Source organism: Nicotiana tomentosiformis, chromosome 5, assembly GCF_000390325.3.
Source record: "Nicotiana tomentosiformis chromosome 5, ASM39032v3, whole genome shotgun sequence".
Lineage (NCBI taxonomy): Eukaryota > Viridiplantae > Streptophyta > Magnoliopsida > Solanales > Solanaceae > Nicotiana > Nicotiana tomentosiformis.
Window position 1 is genome coordinate 27,787,010 of NC_090816.1, and position 22,144 is coordinate 27,809,153.

General features: G+C 36.3%; 1 protein-coding gene across 1 annotated transcript; it reads right to left on the reverse strand.

Moving 5' to 3' along the window:
• Positions 1-16,356: 16,356 nt before the first annotated feature.
• Positions 16,357-21,277, reverse strand: LOC104088706 (bifunctional TH2 protein, mitochondrial-like). The gene is made up of 6 exons (XM_009593431.4): positions 20,957-21,277; positions 20,024-20,132; positions 18,207-18,491; positions 17,710-18,124; positions 17,353-17,619; positions 16,357-17,117 (listed from the first exon to the last, which is right to left on the reverse strand). Exons 1-6 carry the CDS (start codon positions 21,142-21,144, stop codon positions 16,705-16,707), a joined length of 1,677 nt encoding a protein of 558 aa, XP_009591726.1. The 5' UTR covers positions 21,145-21,277; the 3' UTR covers positions 16,357-16,704.
• Between the last annotated feature and the right edge of the window lie 867 nt (positions 21,278-22,144).

The following is a 22,144-nucleotide window of genomic DNA, read 5'->3' on the forward strand; positions in this document are numbered from 1 at the left end:
AAAAAAATATCCCCACGATAATATATTTTTATGTTTTATTTCAACTATTTTTCTACTAAAATAATATTTTTTTAATTAATTTTTTTGTAATATTGAAAAATACTCAATTATTAAACAATAACTAAGAAAATATTTAAGAATATAAATGTGTGAGAAAGAGAAAACAATGGTTGGTAAGAGCCAATACCACTAATGATTCTACAAACATAAAGATCTAAAAGTGAAATGTCATATCAATCTTTTACTTTTTGAAAATAAAATTTATGGTGGATAAAATTATAATTAAGATTAAATATTCAAAACAAGAGATGAACTAATATTAAGATCTGAATCAATATAGAATAAATTATTTTTTTTGTTAAAACCAAATAATTAAATCTTTTAATTAATTATTTAGCAAGAGAATCCAATTCAATTATCTTTTAAATTAATCATATGAGTAAAATTCTTATTCAAGTTAAAAAAAATCTTAGGTTACATAAATGTATTCCATAAAAAGAGCGTTAGAACACAAAGTAAAAGGGTTAGTATATTATTAAGAATCAAAATGTCATACAAATGTCTGAGGAAGCACAATCAAAGCCAAATCCTAAACAAGAATAAGCTTTCAAAACTATATTATAACGAGTCGACTCTGCTATAACGGGATTAATCTTTGTAGATGCCTTCGGCGAATCAAAATAATATTTTTATGTCATGCATTACTTGTAAATATCATATCAAGAGGCATGACACTGTTAGCAATAATAGCAAGTGGTATACCAACAACGATTTTATTGTGAGGCCACCTACTTTAGATTTGATATACCTCTTCAAACAACTTAAATAATCATCAGTCCATCACAAATATATCAAAACAGAGTAATAGTGCTAAATTTATAAGGAAAACAAAATTGATAATATGGGATGAAGCACTTATGTAACGACCCGGCCAGTCATTTTAAAAGATGTAGTCTCGTTTCCTATTTACTGCTCATTCCGTGCTTTAAAACTGTTATGTAACTTGTCGGGGTAGTCGGTTCGGGTCCGAAAAGATTTTAGAATGAATTGGAACGCTTAGTTCCAAAGTTTAAAACTTAAGTTGAAAAGGTTGGCTAGATGTCGACATATGTGCAAACGACGCCGGAATAGAATTTTGATAATTCCAACAGCTCCGTATGGTGATTTTGGACTTTGGAGCATCATCGAAATTTTATTTGGAAGTCCGTAGTTAAATTAGGCTTGAAATGGCTAAAATAGGAATTTAAATTTGGAAGTTTGAGCGGAAAGTTGACTTTTTGATATCGGGGTCAGAATCAAGTTCCGAAAATTTTCATAGCTCTGTTATATCATTTATGACTTATGTTCAAAATTTGAGGTCAATCGGACTTGATTTGATAGGTTTCGGCATCGAATGTAGAAGTTGGAAATTCTTAAGTTTCATTAAGCTTGAATTGAGGTATGATTTGTGATTTTAGCGTTATTTGATGTGATTTGAGGATTCGACTAAGTCCGTATGATATTTTAGGACTTGTTGGTGTATTTGGTTGAGGACCCGAGGGCCTCGGGTGAGTTTCGGAAGGTTAACGGATTATTTTTCGGACTTGGGAACAACTGAAGGATTTCTGGTCCAGCTCTGGTTTCCTTCTTCGCGTTCGCGAGAGAGGTCTCGCGTTCGCGAAGGGGAACTGGGGCAGGCGAGAAATTTCTCTTCGCGTTCGCGAAGAAGGGACCGCATTCGCGAAGGGGTGATGGCAGTGTTCATCGCGAACGCGTGACGGAGTTCGCGTTCGCGTAGAAGGGCGAGGCCAGGCCGGGGTATTAGGCATTAAAGCTTCGCGTTCACGAAGGAGGAATCGCGTTTGCGAAAGCCAAGTTTGGTAAGTCATCGCGTCTGCGAGAGTACCCTCGCGTTCGCGAAGAGGAAAGTTGGGCAGCACATTTTTGTTAATTTCAGATTTTTATTGAAAAATGTAGTATTTTCTTATGGAATTGATTCTATAATTTTTGTTGACTGTATCGAATTAACTATGACTAGATTCGAGTCGATCGGAGTCGTAAAATCGAGGAAAAAGCATACTACTTAATTAAATTAGAGCAAGCCGAGGTAAGTGACTTGTCTAACCTTGTGTGGGGGAAATTTCCCCTAGGATTGGTATTGATGTGATAATTATAATGTGATGAAGTCGTGTACACGAGGTGACAACTGTGTACACGGGCTAAATGTGAAAGATTAATTTTTTTAAAATTGTGTAGATCACTGTTGCATATTAATTAAATTATTTTATCTTGTTATATTTTTCATCATTGATTTGATTTATATACCTTAAATTTGCTTAACCTTCTCCTGCTAATTGTTTTTACCCGTTTAGCTGAAACTTATTTATTCTGTGCATTATTTGAAGGTGAAATTTTTTTAATTTAAATATTATTAATATGAAGTATTTGATATTTTAAAATTGGAACTGAGGCAAAGTTTTAAAAAAAAATTTAATATTATTTTTGCTGAGTTATTTATTCCCGAATATTTAGTGAGATTTTGTACTCATTGTGATTGAGCCGTGAGCTCCCTGTTATGGAAAATATTGTTGATGTTGTTTATTTTGGCAAATTAAATTATTTGGGCACTTGAGGTGCAAATTGTGATATTGATACGCAAGCGGTGGTATAAGGTCTGGGTGTTGAAACGCATGTGGTGAGATAAGGGTGGCTTGATACGCGTGGCTAGTAGGAGAACTATTAGAAGTCATGCAGTGTGATAAGGGTGACTAAAACGCGGGATGCTATTTCGAAAAAAAAAATATTTTTCTTTAAAAGTTAAATGTGAAGGCTCCTGCGGTGATATAAGGAAATGAGATATTGTGAATTTATTTATGATTTGGGACTACGAGGCGGTATCTCGGGAGTGCCCTTGTTGATATTTATTTATGGCTGCAGTTGCTTTTGATTATTGTCGTGATTTTCCTAAAATTGTAAATTGTTGTTTTCTTTTCACGAGGTATTATTTGCCCTTATTCTGTGAAATTTAATGGTGACATATTACTTACTTAATTCATTTTCATTGTCATTTTATCGTTATTATATTGGTAAACATTTTACCTTGTCTTTTATTATTCCAGTAGGGCCTAACCTGACCTCGTCACTACTCTACCGAGGTTAGGCTTGGCACTTACTGGGTACCATTGTGGTATACTCATATTACGCTTCTGCACATCTTTTTTTACAGATCCAGGTATATCTTACTAGCCCAGACATCAGTGAGCTACCTGTGTATGGATACTTCGAGGTATATCTGCCAGTCCCCTTCTATCATTATTATGTTGCTTCCTTATTTTTCTTTGGACCCTGATATATAGATACATTGATGATAAATTATTAGAAGCCTGTGACTTATTTCTACTGGATTTTGGGAGTTATAATTATGTGAGTTTGCAAATTTATTTATTTCATATTTTTATTGTTATTCCGCATTCATAGGCTTACCTAGTTTTAGAGACTAGGTGCCATCACGACATCCACTGAGGGAAATTTGGGGTCGTGACAAGTTGGTATCAGAGCTCTAGGTTCATAGGTGTTATGAGTCACAAGCAGGTTTAGTAGAGACTTGTGGATCGGTACGGAGACGTCTGTATTTATCTTCGGGAGGCTATGGAACTATTAGGCAAATATTCACTTCTTTGATTCCTTATCGCGCGCAATTATTGACTTCAAAGTTCTAAACCATTATCTTTATACTCTCTCATAGATGGTGAGGACACGCACAACTGGATCCGATGATCACACACCCGTGCCCCCTGTTGGAGCCGCAAGAGGCCGGGGTCGGGGCAGAGGCCGTGCCAGAGGCCGAGGAAGACCAGTGGTGCATCCAGAGCACCAGCACGAGCTGCTGCAGCATAGCCATCAGTAGCTCCAGTTGGAGAGCAGGCACTTCAGGAGACTCTTGCCCAGTTTTTTAGCATGTTTGACACTCTAGATCAGGAATGATTAATTTCACTTGCTCCTGCCACATCTTAGGCCGGAGGAGGAGCACAGACTCCCGTCGCCCGTACTACAGAGCCACGAGCCCAAGTTGACCATGCCCCAGAGGTTATACCAGTGCAGCCAGTTGTCCCAGTCGGCCTGAGGTTAGGACAACAATTTTAGAGGGGGAGCAGCTCAGGCTCGAGAGGTACAAGAAGTACCACCCTCCCACTTTCAACGGTTTAGCTTCAGAGGATGCTCAGGGTTTTCTGGAGGAATGTCACCGTATCCTTCGTACTATGGGTATTATGGATTCCAGTGGGGTTTCTTTCACGGCATTCCTGTTTAGAGGAGCAGCCTACCAGTGGTGGCGGGCATATGAGTTGGACAGTCCGACTGAGGCAGCTTCACTCACTTGGACTCAATTTTCAGTTATGTTCTTAAAGGAGTATGCTCCTCAGAGTCTTAGAGATGCAAGGCGCGTAGAGTTTGAGAAGTTGCGCCAGGGTTCTATGACCGTGTCAGAATATGCGATCTGATTCAGTGATTTGGCTAGGCATGCACCAGCCTTAGTTGCTACTGTTCGAGAGCGGGTTCGCAGATTTATTGAGGGTCTCCACCCTAGTATCAGATTCAGTATGGCCCGAGAGCTAGATATGGACATCACATACCAACAAGTGGTGTCAATTGCTAGGAGATTAGAAGGTATACGGACTCGAGAGAGGGAAGAGAGGGAAGCTAAGAGACCCCAAGATTCTGGCACATATAATAATTCTCGTGCCCCAGCTGCAGCCCGTCATGGTAGAGGTTATGTGAGCCGTCCTATTCACTCAGCACTTCCAACTTCCAGTGGTATTTCGGCTACTCCCAGACCTCAGGTTCCATATTATGCACCGCCAGTGTCTGTTGTACCTCCTGTATGGGGTGCCTTCAGCGGGCAGTCTAGTCAATCAGGTCCGAACCAGTCCCGGCAGCCACGTCCTCCGAGGGCTTGTTTTGAGTGTGGTGACACTTGTCATATAATGAGGGATTACCCCAGATTTAGGAGGGGTGCACCTCCACAGATTTCTCAGGCCCCACCCATTCCACAGGGCCCTCAGACTTCCCAAGCTATGATTACTGCACCAGTTGCCACTCCACCTGCACAGCCAGCCAGAGGTAGAGGTCGGACAGGTAGAGGTCGCCCTAGAGGGGGAGGCCTGGCCAGATATTATGCCCTTCCTGCTAGGACAGAGGCCGTTGCATTCGATTATGTTATCACAGGTATTATTCCAGTCTGTCATAGAGATGCATCAGTCTTATTTGATCTAGGTTCCACTTATTCTTATGTGTCATCTTATTTTGCCCCGTATTTGGGCATATCCTGTGATTCCTTGAGTTCTTTTGTTTATGTATCTACACCCGTGGGTGAAACTATTATTGTGGACCGTGTGTATCGGTCGTGTTTAATTGTTATCAGTGATTTTGAGACCAGAGCTGATTTATTATTGCTCAGTATGGTGGATTTCGATATTATTTTGGGCATGGACTGGTTGTCACCCTATCACGTTATTCTTGATTGTTACGCCAAGATGGTGACGTTGGCTATGCCAGGTTTACTATGGCTAGAGTGGAGAGGTACCTCGGATCATGTTCCTAGCAGGGTTGTTTCATTTCTTAAAGCTCAACGAATGGTTGAGAAGGGGTGTGATGCGTATCTGGCCTATATGAGAGATGTTAGTATTGATACTCCTACCGTGGAGTCAGTTCCTATAGTAAGGGATTTTCCTGATGTATTTCCAGTGGATCTTCTGTGTATGCCACCCGACATGGATATTGACTTTGGCATTGATTTGTTATCGGGCACTCAGCCCATTTCTATTCTACCATATCGTATGTCCCCAACAAAGTTGAAAGAATTAAAAGAACAGTTACAGGAGTTACTTGATAAGGGCTTCATTCGGCCCAGTGTATCGCCTTGGGGTGCTCCTGTCTTATTTGTGAAGAAGAAGGATGGTTTAATGCGGATGTGTATTGATTACCGCCATCTGAACAAGGTTACAGTGAAGAACAGGTATCCATTGCCATGTATTGATGACATATTTGATTAGCTTCAGGGTGCCAGAGTGTTCTCCAAGATCGACTTACGTTCAGGCTATCATCAGTTGAAGATTCGGGAGCCAGATATCCCGAAGACTGCTTTCAGGACTCGATACGATCATTACGAGTTCCTTGTAATGTCATTTGGGCTAACCAACGCCCCATCAGCATTTATGCACTTAATGAATAGTGTATTTCATCCCTATCTTGACTCCTTCATCATTGTATTTATTAACGACATTCTGGTGCATTCCCGGAGTCAGGAGGATCATGAGCAGCACTTGAAAACTGTGCTTCACACTTTGAGAGAAAAGAAGTTATATGCAAAAATTTTAAAGTGTGAATTCTGGCTTGATTTAGTGGGATTTTTGGGTCATATAGTTTCGTGCGAGGGGATCACGGTAGATTCGAAGAAGATTGAGGCAGTGCAGAGTTGGTCCATACCGTCCTCAGCTACAGAGATCCGGAGTTTCCTTGGTTTGGCATGGTATTATTACCGATTTGTAGAGGGTTTCTCTTCTATTGCTGCACCTATGACCAAATTGACCCAGAAGGGTGCTCCGTTAAGGTGGACCGAGGAATGTGAGGAGAGCTTCCAAAAGCTCAAGACAGCTTTGACTACAGCCCCAGTGTTGGTATTACCTACAGGTTCAAGGTCTTATACTGTATATTGTGATGCGTTTAGTCTCGGCGCAGTGTTGATGCAAGACGGTAGGGTGATTGCCTATACGTCCAGACTGTTAAAGGTACATGAGAAGAATTATCCGGTCCATGACCTTGAGTTAGCAGTTATTATTCATGCCTTGAAGATTTGGCGGCATTATTTGTATGGTTTCTATTGTGAGGTCTACACCGATCACCGGAATCTACAACATCTGTTTAAATAGAAGAATCTTAATTTACGACAGCAGAGATGTTTGGATTTGCTTAAGGATTATGATATCACCATTCTCTATCATCCCGGAAAGGTCAATGTAATGGTCGATGCCTTGAGTCATAAGGCGAAAAGTTTTGGCAGCTTAGCATATTTACCGGTAGCAGAGAGGCCTTTAGCCTTGGATGTTCAGGCTTTGGCCAACCAATTTATTAGATTGGATATTTCTGAGCCAAGCCGAGTTTTGGCTTGTGTGGTTTCTCAGTCTTCTCTTTATGATCGTATCAGGGAGTGTCAGTATGATGACCCCTATCTACTTGTCCTTAAGGATACAGTTTAGCACGGTGATGCCAAGGAAGTCATTATTGGAGATGACGGTGTATTACAGATGCAGGGCAGGCTATGTGTACCCAATGTAGATGGCTTGCGCGAGTTGATTCTCCAAGAGGCTCATAGTTCGCGGTACTCCATTCATCCGGGTGCTGCAAAGATGTATCAGGACTTGAGACAGCACTACTGGTGGAGGAGGATGAAGAAAGACATAGTGGAATATGTAGCTCGGTGTCTAAATTGCCAGCAGGTGAAGTATGATTATCAACGATCGGGTGGATTGCTTCAGAAGTTGGAGATTCCAGAATGGAAATGGGAGCGGATCACTATGGACTTCGTTGTTGGGCTCCCACGGACTCAGAGAAAGTTCGATGCAGTTTGGGTGATTGTGGATAGATTGACCAAGTCAGCTCATTTCATTCCTGTGGTTACTACTTACTCTTTGGAGCAGCTGGCTGTCTATATTCGCGAGATTGTCAGATTTCATGGCGTATTGGTATCCATCATCTCTGACTGGGGTACGCAATTTACATCACGGTTTTGGAGGGCTGTACAGCAGGAGTTAGGTACTCGGGTTGAGTTGAGCACAACATTTCACCCTCAGACGGACGGACAGTCCGAGCGCACTATTCAGATACTGGAGGATATGCTTCGTGCATGTGTGATAGATTTTGGGGGTGCTTGGGATCAGTTCTTGCCACTTGCAGAGTTTTCTTACAACAACAGCTACTAGTCGAGTATTCAGATGGCTCCGTATGAGGCCTTGTATGGTAGGCAATGCCGGTCTCCAGTGGGTTGGTTCGAACCGGGCGAGGCTAGGCTATTGGGTACAGACTTGGTTCAGGATACCTTGGAAAAAGTTAAATTGATTCAGGATCAACTTCGTACATCCCAATCTAGACAGAAGAGTTATGCGGATCGGAAGGTTCGTGATATTGCATTCATGATTGGTGAGCGGATCTTGCTCCGAGTTTCGCCTATAAAGGGTGTTATATGAGGTTTGGGAAGAAAGGCATGTTGAGCCCTAGGTATATTGAGCCTTTTGAGATTCTTGAAAAAGTTGGAGAGGTGGCTTATAGACTTGCACTACCACCTAATCTCTCTGCAGTTCATCCGGTATTCCATGTTTCTATGCTTCGAAAATATCACGGCGATCCGTCTCATGTGTTAGACTTCAGTTCAGTTCAGTTTGACAAGGATCTATCTTATGCTGAGGAACCAGTGGCTATTTTGGACATGCAGGTTCGAAAGCTGAGGAAAAAGAACATTTCTTCCATGAAGGTTCAGTGGAGGGGTCATCCGATCGAGGAGGCGACTTGGGAGACCGAGCATGATATGCGCAGCTGTTATCCTTATCTTTTCACCACTCCAGGTATAATTCTAAACTCGTTCGAGGACGAACGTTTATTTAAGAGGGGGAGAATGTAACGACCCGGCCAGTCGTTTTAAAAGCTGTAGCCCCATTTCCCTATTTACTGCTCATTCTGTGCTTTAAAACTATTTTGTAACTTGCCGGGGTAGTCGGTTCGGGTCCGAAAAGATTTTAGAATGAATTGGAACACTTAGTTCCAAAGTTTAAAACTTAAGTTAAAAAGGTTGGTTGTATGTTGACTTATGTGCAAACGACCTCGGAATAGAATTTTGATGATTCCAACAGTTCCGTATGGTGATTTTGGACTTAGGAGCGTGATCGGAATTTTATTTGGAAGTTCGTAGTTAAATTAGGCTTGAAATGGCTAAAATAGGAATTTAAATTTGGAAGTTTGACCGGAAAGTTAATTTTTTGATATCGGGGTCGGAATCCAGTTCCAAAATTTTTTATAGCTTTGTTATATCATTTATGACTTGTATGCAAAATTTGAGGTCAATCGGACTTGATTTGATAGGTTTCGACATCGAATGTAGAAGTTAAAAATTCTTAAGTTTCATTAAGCTTGAATTGAGGTGTGATTTGTGATTTTAGTGTTATTTGATGTAATTTGAGTATTCGACTAAGTCCGTATGATATTTTAGGACTTGTTGGTATATTTAGTTGAGATCCCGAGGGTCTCGGGTGAGTTTCGGAAGGTTAACAGATCATTTTTCGGACTTGGGAACAGTTGAAGGATTTCTGGTGTCCAGCTCTGGTTTCCTTCTTCGTGTTCACAAGAGAGGTCTCGCGTTTGCGAAGGGGAACTGAGGCAGGAGAGAAATTTCTCTTCCCGTTCGCGAAGAAGGGACCGCGTTCGCGAAGGGGTGATGGCAGTATTTATCGCGAACGCGTGACGGAGTTCGCGTTCGCGTAGAAGGGCGAGGCCAGGCTGGGGTATTGGGCATTAAAGCTTCGTGTTCGCGAAGGAGGAATCGCGTTCGTGAAATCCAAGTTTGGTAAGTCATCGCGTCCGCGAGAGGACCCTCGCGTTTGCGAAGAGGAAAGTTGGGCAGCACATTTTTGTGCTTCGCGAACGCGAGGCAAGGGCCGCGTTCGCGAAGAAGAAACCACTGGACAAAATGTTTAAGTTCTGAAAATGGGACTCCATTTTTTACGGATTGGAGCTCGGAAAGAGGCGATTTTTGGGAGACTTTTAGAGAAAACATCGGGGTACATGTTCTTAACTCAATTTTGGTTAGATTACCCGAATCCATCACTATTTTTAATATTTAATTGGTGATTTAAGTTGAAAAAATTTAAAAACCCTCTTGGATAGAATTGAGGATTTGAGAGTCGAATTGTTATCGGAATTTAGTCATTTTGGTATGGTTAGACTCGTGGCTGAATGTGCGTTCATATTTCATAACTTTTACCGGATTTCGATATGTGGTCCCCACGGGCAATTTTTGAGTTAATTTCAGATTTTATTGAAAAATATAGTATTTTCTTATGGAATTGATTCTATAATTTTTGTTGACTGTATCGAATTATTTATGACTAGATTCGAGTCGATCGGAGTCAGAAAATCGAGGAAAAGGCATTCTACTTGATTAAATTGGAGCAAGCCGAGGTAAGTGACTTGTCTAACCTTGTGTGGGGGAAATTTCCCCTAGGATTGATATTGATGTGATAATTGTAATTGATGAAAGTCGTGTACACGAGGTGACGAGTGTGTACACAGGCTAAAGGTGAAAGATTATTTATTTTTTTAAATTGTGTAGATCAATGTTGCATATTAATTAAATTATTTTATCTTGTTATATTCTTCATCATTGATTTGATTTATATACCTTAAATTTGCTTGACCTTCTCCTGCTAATTATTTTTACTTGTTTAGCTGAAACTTGGTTTCTTTTATTCTGTGCATTATTTGAAGGTGGAATTTTTTTAATTTAAATATTATTAATATGAAGTATTTGATATTTTAAAATTGGACCTGAGTCAAAGTATTAAAAAAAATTAATATTATTTTTGCTGAGTTATTTATTCCCGAATATTTTGTGAGATTTTGTACTCATTGTGATTGAGACGTGAGCTTCTTGATGTGGAAAATATTATTGATGTTGTTTATTTTGGCAAATTAAATTATTTGGGCACTTGAGGTGCAAATTGTGATGTATTGTGATATTGATACGCATGCAGTAGTATAAGGTATGGGTGTTGAAACGCATGCGGTGAGATAAGGGTGGCTAGATACGCGTGGCTAGTATGGGAACTACTAGAAGTCATGCGGTGTGATAAGGGTGGCTAAAACGCGGGATGCTATTTCGAAAAAAAAATATTTTTCTTTAAAAATTAAATGTGAAGGCTCCCGCAGTGATATAAGGAAATGAGATATTGTGAATTTATTTATGATTTGGGACTACGAGGCGATACCTCGGGAGTGCCCTTGTTGATATTTATTTATGGCTGCAGTTGCCTTTGATTATTGTCGTGATTTTCTTAAAGTTGTAAATTGTTGTTTTCTTTCCATGAGGTATTATTTGCCCTTATTCTGTGAAATTTAATGGTGACATACTACTTACTTAATTTATTTCCATTGTCATTTTATTGTTATTATATTGGTAAATATTTCACCTTGTCTTTTATTATTCTAGTAGGGTCTGACCTAACCTCGTCACTACTCTACCGAGGTTAGGCTTGGCACTTACTGGGTACCGCTGTGGTATACTCATACTACGCTTCTGCACATCTTTTTGTGCAGATCCAGGTTAGCTTATGTAATAGGACACAAATAGAATATAGAAGTTTTGACAATAACGTCATACATGCAAAAATTATGATACTAGTTAATGTGATTCTAAGTATATTCTTATCCCTAAATTTAACTTTCGTCTTCCGAAACTAAGGAATATCCTTTTAAATTTGTGTGAAAATAATTTTTAGTATGTTTATGTTTTGCAAATATAATAAATAAAGCACAAGGACAAACATCCTAAATATTGGGCTATATTTACCATAATATATTTTCTTACACGAACAGTTGTATGTTACACTTTCAAGAGAGATATCAAGATTAATAACAAGAGTTTTGGTTAAGGCAGAGTTACCAAAGCATTAGAAGGAAACATACACAAAAAATATTGTCCACAAAGAAGTGTTCGTTAAGATACCATCACATTAAATACTTTTAAACTATAATACATAGTTATCCAACTAACATGACAAAATTGATCATTTGTGTAAGTTTTGATAATGTCCTTTTATTTTAAATTTATGTATTATGCTAATGTAATAATAATTTTCGGTATTTAGATGATTGTTGTATTAATATACATAAAATTTCTCTCATTAATTAAATTTTATTGTTTCTTCATATAAATAAATGTTTAAATCATCACGTATCATTATTAACATGCAACGCACGTTCATAGATACTAGTAGATTCAAACATAGATCGATGAAAAATTCACATGGTCAAATAAAAAATCAAGTGGCCAAATTAATCTCAGCATATAGTAATCGTTTTAAACTTACTAATAATATCAAGGCACTAATTAGAAAAATGAGAGTTTTTTTTTCGCATGATGTCCGGTGCCCACATTAAAGTCCAATTATATTTGGATGCGCAGGAACAATTAGGAAATTAGTTCTTTTTATATATGGTACATACTAACATATTTTATCCTCAAATCTGTATTTCAGTAGGTACAATGTTGATGTTCTTAACCTACTCGTTTGTACCTTTTGTTTATTAATATACACCTTGAGGGTCTATTTCAAACCCTATTTTTGGTTTTTTCGCCTGATGTTCGATTTCCGCATTAGGCCCCGAATAAATCTAAATTTGCGCCAAATTTTTTTAATTTTTCACCCGGTGTTTGATTTTCGCATTAGGGCCCGAATAAATTTGAATTTGCATCAAAAAGCCCCACATTGGAGGGAGGGTGTAAAGCGCTCCCTAACAAAGGCGATTTCATACCTAAGGCTCGAACTCGAGATATCTGTGCTCAACGAGGTCTATGTCAAACCTTTCACCACTATGTTGATTTTAATTTATTGCATCTTCACTAAGTTAGTGATACTTTCTAGTTTTTTTTATTTTTTATTTTTAGGCCTTAAGGAGACGCAAACACATTTGCATTGATACTTTTTATTTGATCCGCACGACATGAAGTATTTTGTTGAAACATATAGCATTGCTTAAGGAATATGAAATAATAAGTCATATATAGACTTTCTTAGCCAGTTCCTACATAATTGTCAAGAGTATACTCCTATATTTTATAGGGAAAAAATTACTAGAAATCTTAAGAACATTAGGTTGCAGTTATTCATATTCCTTATTAGTAAGATGCATCATCAACCTTAAAAAGTAATTAAGCCAGAATAATCAAGAGCTACTTTATTATTGTTGTGGAGCCACATAATTTACTTTACTTAGATATTAAGGGACACAACTCTGAATTAATTAGGCCAGTAAAATTACAATTAAATTGCCCTAGGAAAGAGTTGAAAAAAAAGGGAATAGAGTCATGGGGATTAACCCACATAAATTATCTTCAAAATTACTACTAAAAATTGAAGATAGAACACAAAAATTAATAAGGGTTGTGGTGGAAGGGTAAGTACTCATTTCTTGTCCTTAAGAAGAAGTTTCGATTTTGAATCCTAAATATAAAGAGCGCTTTAATCCCAATATTAAATTTTTCGATGCAAATTCAGATTTTAGTCGGATCCCAACGCGGGTACCGGAGTTCGGATGGAAAACCAAAAAGGAAGATAGAACACGAAACTTCTCTCTTTTTTTTTTAATCAGCCAGAACACATTGTTCAATATGTAAACTTTTGAACAGCTCTGCGAGTTTTACAAGGTTTTTCTATCACTTACAAAATACAAAACAAAAGAAAAAAAACAAAGAAGAAGAATAAGAAGAGAAAGAAATTAACTTGAACTCCCAAAGATTTCTTAATCTCTGGATTCTATTTCCTTTGTCTTGCTTTTCTTTTTCCTCGAAAATAAAAATAAAGCTTAGAAATTGAAGAGAGAAAAAAACAAGAAGTAATTCAAACGAAGTTTTGAATATAAAAAATGAAGCCAAGCATCAGACTTGCCTAAGATTTGCATTTGTTCAATTCATCATCTTTCTCTTGTTCTTGTTTTTGTTTTTGCTTCTTTCATTTCCACTCCTATGAAAACAAGTATAATTATCACCTCGTAACATTGCCTTATTTCTTGAAATCTTCAAAATAAAGAAGGGAGGAAAAAGAAAGAATATATAAAAATAAAAAAAAATAAAAAGAAGAAGAAGAAGAAGAAGAAGAAGAAGAAGAAGAAGAAGAAAAGGAAGATAATAATAAGAAGAAGAAGAGGAGGAGGAGGAGGAGGAGGAGAAGGTAAGAGTTAGGGGGGAAGTGGTGGAATATTTATAAGGGAAATGGATAAAAACTTAGTTCAAAGGTGAGAAACTTCGAGGTAACAAGGTGTTTACTTTTGCTTTATTTAACTTTTTTTTTTTTTTGATATAATGAAAGTGCATCAATCAATACATGTTAGCCAACTGGATACCTAACAAATTAAGTGATAGGATTAAAATATTTAATTTATAAGGGCATGTGTCACATGTTTATATTATTGTTTTCCTATGTCATGGAATATTGTATTACTAAAGAACATACTTAAGGTAAAGTGGGATCCAAGGGAAGCAAATGTAAAAGAAAAGATAAAGAAAAAGAGAAGGGGTAGTGCAAAAGAGGAAAAAAAGAAGTTAAGAAATTAGGCGTACTCAGAACTTTTAAATTAGTTTTTCTTTTATTTTTTTATTTTTGGTTTTGGATCTTCATGAATTGTTATTTGTTAATAAAAGCTGCACTGATTCTATAATTTTATACTGTTAATGTTTTTCAGTTTGTTATATGAGTTGTCATACTTTTCAGATTACTAATCATAAAAAATTTTATAATTCAAGTAATACCGATACTTATATTAGGGTAGATTATTATCAATGTTATGTCTTTTTCTAAAAGAAAAAAATTGGTGGGTCCTACGGTAATGGATAATCCCACCCACCCTACACTCTATGTAGGGACAATAAAAATGAATCTTTATCCACTAGACAAGAAAAAAAGATTGGACAATTCAGTATATATAATATTCTAGGCTAGGCCAACTTAAATTTCATCAACCTTTTTGTTTACCTTGTGACAACTGACTAAGTAAATTTCTTTCATACTTATTTCCCACATAACAAAAAAGCTTTGAACTATAACATAAATTAGGGATTACCTAATTGTGAAAAAGTTCTAAGACTCATTATTTCTGAAAAGTTGTTTATTTAAATTAAAACCATATATATGAAATACTTATTATGTTCTCGATCACAATCTGATAACAATTTAAAATTCCTTCTATATAACTATTTTATAATATCTTTCTTCATCTTGTCTTAGAAACAATTAATTAATATTTCAAGTTTAATCCCCAAGGTTTCTACCTACAAGGATTATCTGTGTAATTGAAAATTTGGGTAGGTGGGAGAGGGAATAGTAGAAAGAAATTTCTTGATTTAGGCCTTTATAGAATTAGACATACAGTCCCCACCATATTAGAGTTCAAATTCATATGAAAATAAGTATGTTTGACCCTACATCTTTTTTCTAGGAGAGAGATGAGTATAGCTTTTCAATTGGTTCACTAAGTGGGCATGGCGGCTGAAGATTTTTCTCGTTTAAAATAATTTTATGCAATGATAGTAAAAATAATACACATAATTATGTTAATTATAATGTATTTATAAATAAATTTTTCTGATAAATATTACTCCTTTCATGTCATTTTATATAACAATGTTTTGATTTAACACTGAGTTTAAAAACGAATTTTTTTTACCAAATGTACCGTTCGAATTTGTGGTCTTAACATGCTATAATATTTCTATGACTATAAGACTATATTAATTATTAAGGGTAAAATGAGTAGTTTAACGTTAGAATTCTCAAATATAAGAATGTATCATTCTTTTTGTAACAAAGTAAAAAGGAAAGACTGTCATATAAAATGAAACATAGGAAGTATGTATTGTTAAGATTATGAGTTCAAATCTAATATTTGTTAAAATTTTAGTAGGTTTTTACATACAAACCTATATTTCGCGTCAAAAATTATGAATTCAGTTGAACCCGTAGCCGAAAGTCTACATAGGGTGACCTAGAAAAGGTTAAACTACATTGACATGTAAAATATCTTTACACTGTTAATTATCTAACTTAAGTCCTTTGACGATGCCGTTTATCATTCCGTGACTAGTTGACACATCATTACCCTATTTTGTTATATTCTCTATGATATTATAGTAATAATACTAGAAATGAATTTCATGCAGTTTTCCAAAATGCATCATAATATTCATATGGTTTGCTGGTTTCTCTTAACTATACCACTCGATTGACAGCAAAATATATATGTAACTGATTTAATGTATTGAAATTTACATGATCAGTGTACTTTAACCTGTCACAACAAATAACATGTCTTACTTTTCAGGTTTCTAATCTCACTTTTTATGGACAATCAAATATAGTTATTTTTTAGGTGACCTAATAGTATAAAAAATCTTTTATACTGTTAGTTTATATAAGTTAAGCTGATATGTAAACAATACAAAATGGGAAGACAATAACCATATGACTGAATATAGAATGTCTTATGCATTATACTATAGTACTTGTTTTCAATAGCTAAAAGTTGCTGCATTATTGCAAGGTAAAAGTTAAACAGCAAGAATCTGTAACAATTATGTATAATATTGTTGAACACACAACAATTTCATTCATGTTACTCGTTTCTGAAAAGAACCATTCACCAAGAAATATAAAATTCTTGGGAAAAAAGGAAAATTTCCATTTAACATCCTACAGTTGACCATATTGACCAGTGCAGTAGTTGCATAGAATCTCCAGCCAAAAGAATCAGATTTACATTTCTGAAGAGATGACCCTGTAAACAAAAAAAACAGACCTTTATCTGTGGACTGCAATAAAACTTGCCACCAAGCTGTATGTATGATTTTACTATATATGAATTTCTCTACGTCCTAATTAACACGGTGAATCTGCATGTTGAAAGAAGGTTCTACGACCCCAATATAAATGCATGAATCTCGGCCCAGCTAGAAACGGTATAGAGAACGCTAGAGGCCTCCGTCCAACAAGATGAGTTTCCTGCAGCACAAATCTTCTGTTTCTCAACGACGCCAGGAAATAGCGGAATAAAAGAAACACCAAAATGATTCCCCACTTTCATCAGATTTGAGCTTGGACTAAGCACAATCCCAATATCTGCTTGCAGCAAGCAAAGCAAGTCGCCCACTGAATCCCCTACGTAAACTGTCAGATTCTTTTTGTCATTGCTGCAGCTATTTAAGATTTTACTGAAGGCTTGAACTTTGTCGATGGGGGACTCAACTTTCTTAACTATTTCACCAGTGGATAGATTTTCTTCAAATATAAGCTCATTTGCATGCACATTCAGAACATCCAAACCCCCTGTTCAACACACGGCAAGAAAAGTATTACTACCATTAATTTGAAAACTAAAAGAGGGACCCACCGCATTAGCAGCTATGAAAAGAACAAGTTTTCACAAAGACAAAAGAGGAGTACACATCATACAAATGGTGATAGCTCAACAGAAGACTCAGTTTGTAAAACCAAAACATAACCAACGGCCATATTTTCCGACTAAATCCATTTTTCAAAGTTCTTAACAGCAAGGAAATACCTGATGAGAAGGCAGACCTCATAAGGTCACCACACCAACAATAGGAGAGGACATGAATGTCTGCGTTCAACTGTTCATTTTGTATTATGCTCTGGAAAAAGTTGTTACAACCATCTTGGAGAATCAACCGCTCCCCGGCTCGCTTTATGTCTTCAAGGTTCAGACCTTTCAGTACTCCAGATTCTATCACCCTCAAATTGGCTCTTTTCTCAAAATCTGAAAGTTGCTCAAGCGCTTTATGCAGCCTTTCATAATCAAAATTTTCAACTGTGAAGTAGAAATAAATTTCTCAGAAGTTTAAATTCATTTCAGTTACACTGACAAACAACAACAAAAGATTATGAATAAAGAGTATACCTTTCTCAGTAAGCAACATCGTCTCTATGCATTGCTCATATTCTTCGGTATACTGCTTAGAGAGATGTTCCCATGTACTTCTCAGATCTGCTGACAACATTCGAACAAGTTGATTCTCTGGTTGATTTTCACCAGATTTTGGTGCCGACATAATTGCAATTTCTGCCAAGATCGCTGACGAGTCAACAACCGCGCAGGTCAAATCAAAATTGAAAAATATCACAAGCCGGTGTTCAGCAGGACTGTGCTCTCTTGACAGAGGGATGACGGATTTCTGATCAATTGGCTGCGCTAAGAAGAAGCCTAATTCAAGTTTCATTGCTTGTTGATAAAGCTTCTCAATTATGTCAAGCTCCTCGCCTGTCAAAGAGACACTTAGTTTTTCCAACAATTCCTCATTTTGCAGAGTCAGTCCCTAAACAAAGTACGTGAGTTATCACATTGTGTTTATCTTACAAAAGCTGAATTCATGAGCAAGGAACAAACAAGCCACGAACCTGGAAACCTTCAGAAGCATAACTGTCGATCCACTTCTTGTAAGGATGAGTTGTTTCGCTCTCAAGAAACACGTGCAGCTCTTTACCAAGGTAGGCACAAAGCCTCATGCAAGGAATCATAGCGCCAAGGATATAAGCTGCCAACTTAGTTCTCTCAAATGGAGTAGCAAGTTTAGCAGCTTTTACTCCTTCAATCTTTCCCGAGGCTGTAGCCAATAAGAAATCTGTGTACTTGACTGTTGCAGGGTTGGGCGTAGACTGCTTGGCCGGATCAAAGCCCCACTCCTAATAGTGATTTACAACATGATTTATTTGCTCATGAGAGATTACGGGAAATATAAAGATAACTTGGAAATACTTTGATATATACATATAGCACTTGAGTTGTAATATCATAAGATAACAATCATCACAGTAGTTGCAGATGACAACAATCTCCTTAAATGGGAAATCAAAGTATAACTAGATGAGTAGCCCTTCAGATGTGCTATAGACGCAATGAGTAAACAGCACGTATATAAACAAAATTGCAGCACAAGATGTTAGCTATTGAGAGTCCACTGAGATAAATCAACTGAAGATTCAGCACGGACTTGATCCTATTGTCTAAATCGTAGTAGGAAATGTGTTGGAGTAGAATAATGAATTATCCAGAGGCTTTACAGAATAGAACACAGTGAAGATATTTGCATAACGATAGCATGTTCTTTGAGAAGTTGGTCCATTCATTTAACATCTTCCTCACTTGCCTTCACTAGCTTGCCGTCCCAAAAAGGAGGGGGCAGATCTTCTACCAATTCAATCTATGAAATATCCACACAGGAAAACCACACTGGTTTGTCTACTCATTATTATTCCGTCCTCTACCCATTCTTAACCTCGTTTAACCTTGTCTTTTGGAGCTCATAGACTTAAGAGTGAACATAGCGATACAAGACAAGAAGCATCCCCCACAACCAATGTGAAACTCTAAGAACTCCTCGCATGCCTAGACCTAGACATTTGAGCTGGACTACATAAAATGGGGCCTCATATTGGGTGACTCAACATCATGACTTTGAGTTAGGTCCAAAGTTTATTTTTCTTAACATGGTATCAAAGCTAGAGCCAGAAGAGACGGGAAGCATCGACAGAAATTTGTAACAGACAATATCAAAACTACTGATAATAACTTATGTTAGGAACATTAAAGACTGAAATCTAAAAATATTTTACATCAAACTTCTCACTGGCATTAGATTCCTGATAGTCTCTTGATATATAGCCCATTTGACAGTTAAGAATGCACTCATTCTTTTCTGTATTTAAAAAAAAGGGCAAGGTCCGCTTTGTCTACAGCTAACTATTTCAGCAAAAGCCCATGTTTTAAATAACTTCTTTCCTTTTTGTTCCATCATCAAATTGGATAGACTTGATTAAACTCTAAAAAGGCTTCCACATTCCTTTGTGAGTGTAATTCAGACAGAGGTTTTAGTTAAACGACTCAGTACGAAGTCTTATAAAGATCACAAGTTTGCTACGCCAGTATACTCCCACAATGAAAACAGTATTACAATTATTTCGATCAAAGATGAGAACCATCGGAAAACCACCTGTTATATAGAGTCAACTATTTTATCAAAAAACCACCAGAGAGTTATATAAATTCAATAATTATAACTCTAACGAAAATACCTATAGAAACTAAAAGTCGCTTAATATGTTAAAATAAGCAGCAGGCAACCAATGCACAGTAGTCCCAATTACAAACAAGTGTGATGAGAAACTAGAATGAAAGGTGAACAAGAGAAAGAAGAAAAGTTTTAATTGTATCTCACTTGAATAACCGTATCATGCATTTTGAGTTCTTCGATGACATTCTTCCGCAATTCATTAATGCCGACCTTTGCATCATCATCGTCAGTACACTCTTCTGCAGCTTCATACCTGCAAGAAACTTTCATTTTGGAGTAAATGTATAAAACAACTAATACACATGTAACTATCAAAACCCATGGTAAAAACAAACTTATTCCCTACCAAATATCTCAATCATTTGTCCTCACTCCTACATTTATCAGTACCAATACAAAGTATCAAAACCAACTAGACCCCAAAAATCCTGCATCATCTTGTGACAAGAAATATAAAGACATCTTTTCCAATCATAGATTTTCAAGATTTTCTAAGAGAGACCCCACAAACCAATAAAAAAAAATTTATAAAGTAATATAGCTTTATAATAAATGGCAAAAAAAAATCCATATACAAGTAGTATAAATAGTAGAAAACCTTCCAGTAACCAATAATCTTTCCCCATAAGTAACCATACCACACTCCGCAAAAAAAAAAAAAAAAAAAAAAAAAAGGCATAACATAAATTAATTATTTTCTTGCATATTCATTAAACCACATAAATTAATTATATCTCAATCCCAAATTAAATCCTCTAAATTAATCCCCCGCTTATTAAATCCATTTCATTCTGATACTAAATCATTTCATTCCACTCTATTACTATGTCTTAAATTAGCATCAAACAAAATAAACTACAAAAATTACATAATCAAATATACCATTTCTTGAAACATTATCCCCTACACAAAGATTAAGGGTAAAAAGAAGAACAAGAAAACTACCACTCCGAGAAATGTATATATCTTTTCACCCTTTTGATTCAAGAAGAATTGCAACTTAAGCACTAAAAATGATAAAACAAATTAAGAGTAAATTTTTTTTTCTAAAAATGAAAGTAAAGTAAAGAAACTAACGCTTGAGCAAAGGCTTTGAGGAAGTAAGAATCTTGAGCTATGTAATGCTGGAAAGTTTCAAGCCTTAGAGTCCCAGAAGCTAAACAAACAATAAATGGAGTGTAAAGTGCAAGAATTGACTCTTTCTTGAATTTGATCCAACACTTTCTTGCTATATCCACACTTTCCTCTATGGGAACTGCAGCCATTGTTGTAATGGTAAAGGATGTTGGTGGTTTTAGGGGGGGGAGGGGGAAGAAGAAGTAGAAGGGGTTTGTGGGTGATGGGAGAAATTTGTTGGACTTGGAGAAAAGAATGGTGTTTTCTTGAATTTGATTTTTACTGGTTTTGGAATTGATGTTCTATAAATAGTAAGGGGATGATGATAATGACTCTGTCCAAATAAAGTGACAAGGTAGGCGGACAAGAGTCAACAATGACAACAAATTTATTTTTTTTATGAGAATTTTTGGACATAAATATTATAAATTGTATAATTTTAGCATTAAATTATTTGAAAATAATCTAATGTTCTAATGGTTAATAAAACAAAATAAAGACCAATGGAGACTAAGGTTCGAATTTTAGCAGAGATAAAAAATTATGTAACTTCGTCTATTATATAGTTACTTAGTATGTAAGTATGCAGTGAAATAATTAAAATATGTGTAAGCTGACCTGTATATTATAATTACAAAATAATTTAAATTGGAACCGTTGCAAAGGAGAAAAATGTGATTGCATAAATCTCTAATGTATCTGTCCATTATTGAGAATCATATCAATTCGGATTAATATTTAGACATCAATATTACTTCTTTTTTTTTTATTAAGGACGAACTTCTTTTTTAGGTAAGAACGACACTCTTCTAATTTCTATTGTTAATGCTAATGGAAGTTATGATCCAAAAGTATGGTTTAGTGGTGATAAAACTAATCGTAGACTATGATTTAGTGGTGATAAAACTAATTGTAGACTATTAGAGCTCAAGATTCGAAATTCAGTAGAAATAACAATTACGTAATTATTATTTTTTTGGTAAATAAAGTTATTAAGTATATAAGTATTCAATAGCATAATCGAAATTTGTTTCTGCTGACTTGTATACTACTGTTATAAAATATTTGAATGTTAATTGTTGTAAATAAAAAATATAAGATTGCGCAAATCTTTTGTCTATATATTTTTTATTGAGATTCATGTTACTT

Bases quoted from the DNA above. Each gene is read 5' to 3' on its own strand.
- LOC104088706 (XM_009593431.4), bottom strand. From the start codon at position 21,144: ATGGCTGCAGTTCCCATAGAGGAAAGTGTGGATATAGCAAGAAAGTGT. The intron at 18,492-20,023 runs GTGAGATACAAT...AATCACTATTAG, and splicing joins TGCATGATACGGTTATTCAA to GAGTGGGGCTTTGATCCGGC. The intron at 17,118-17,352 runs GTATTTCCTTGC...TGTGTTGAACAG, and splicing joins GAGGTCTGCCTTCTCATCAG to GGGGTTTGGATGTTCTGAAT.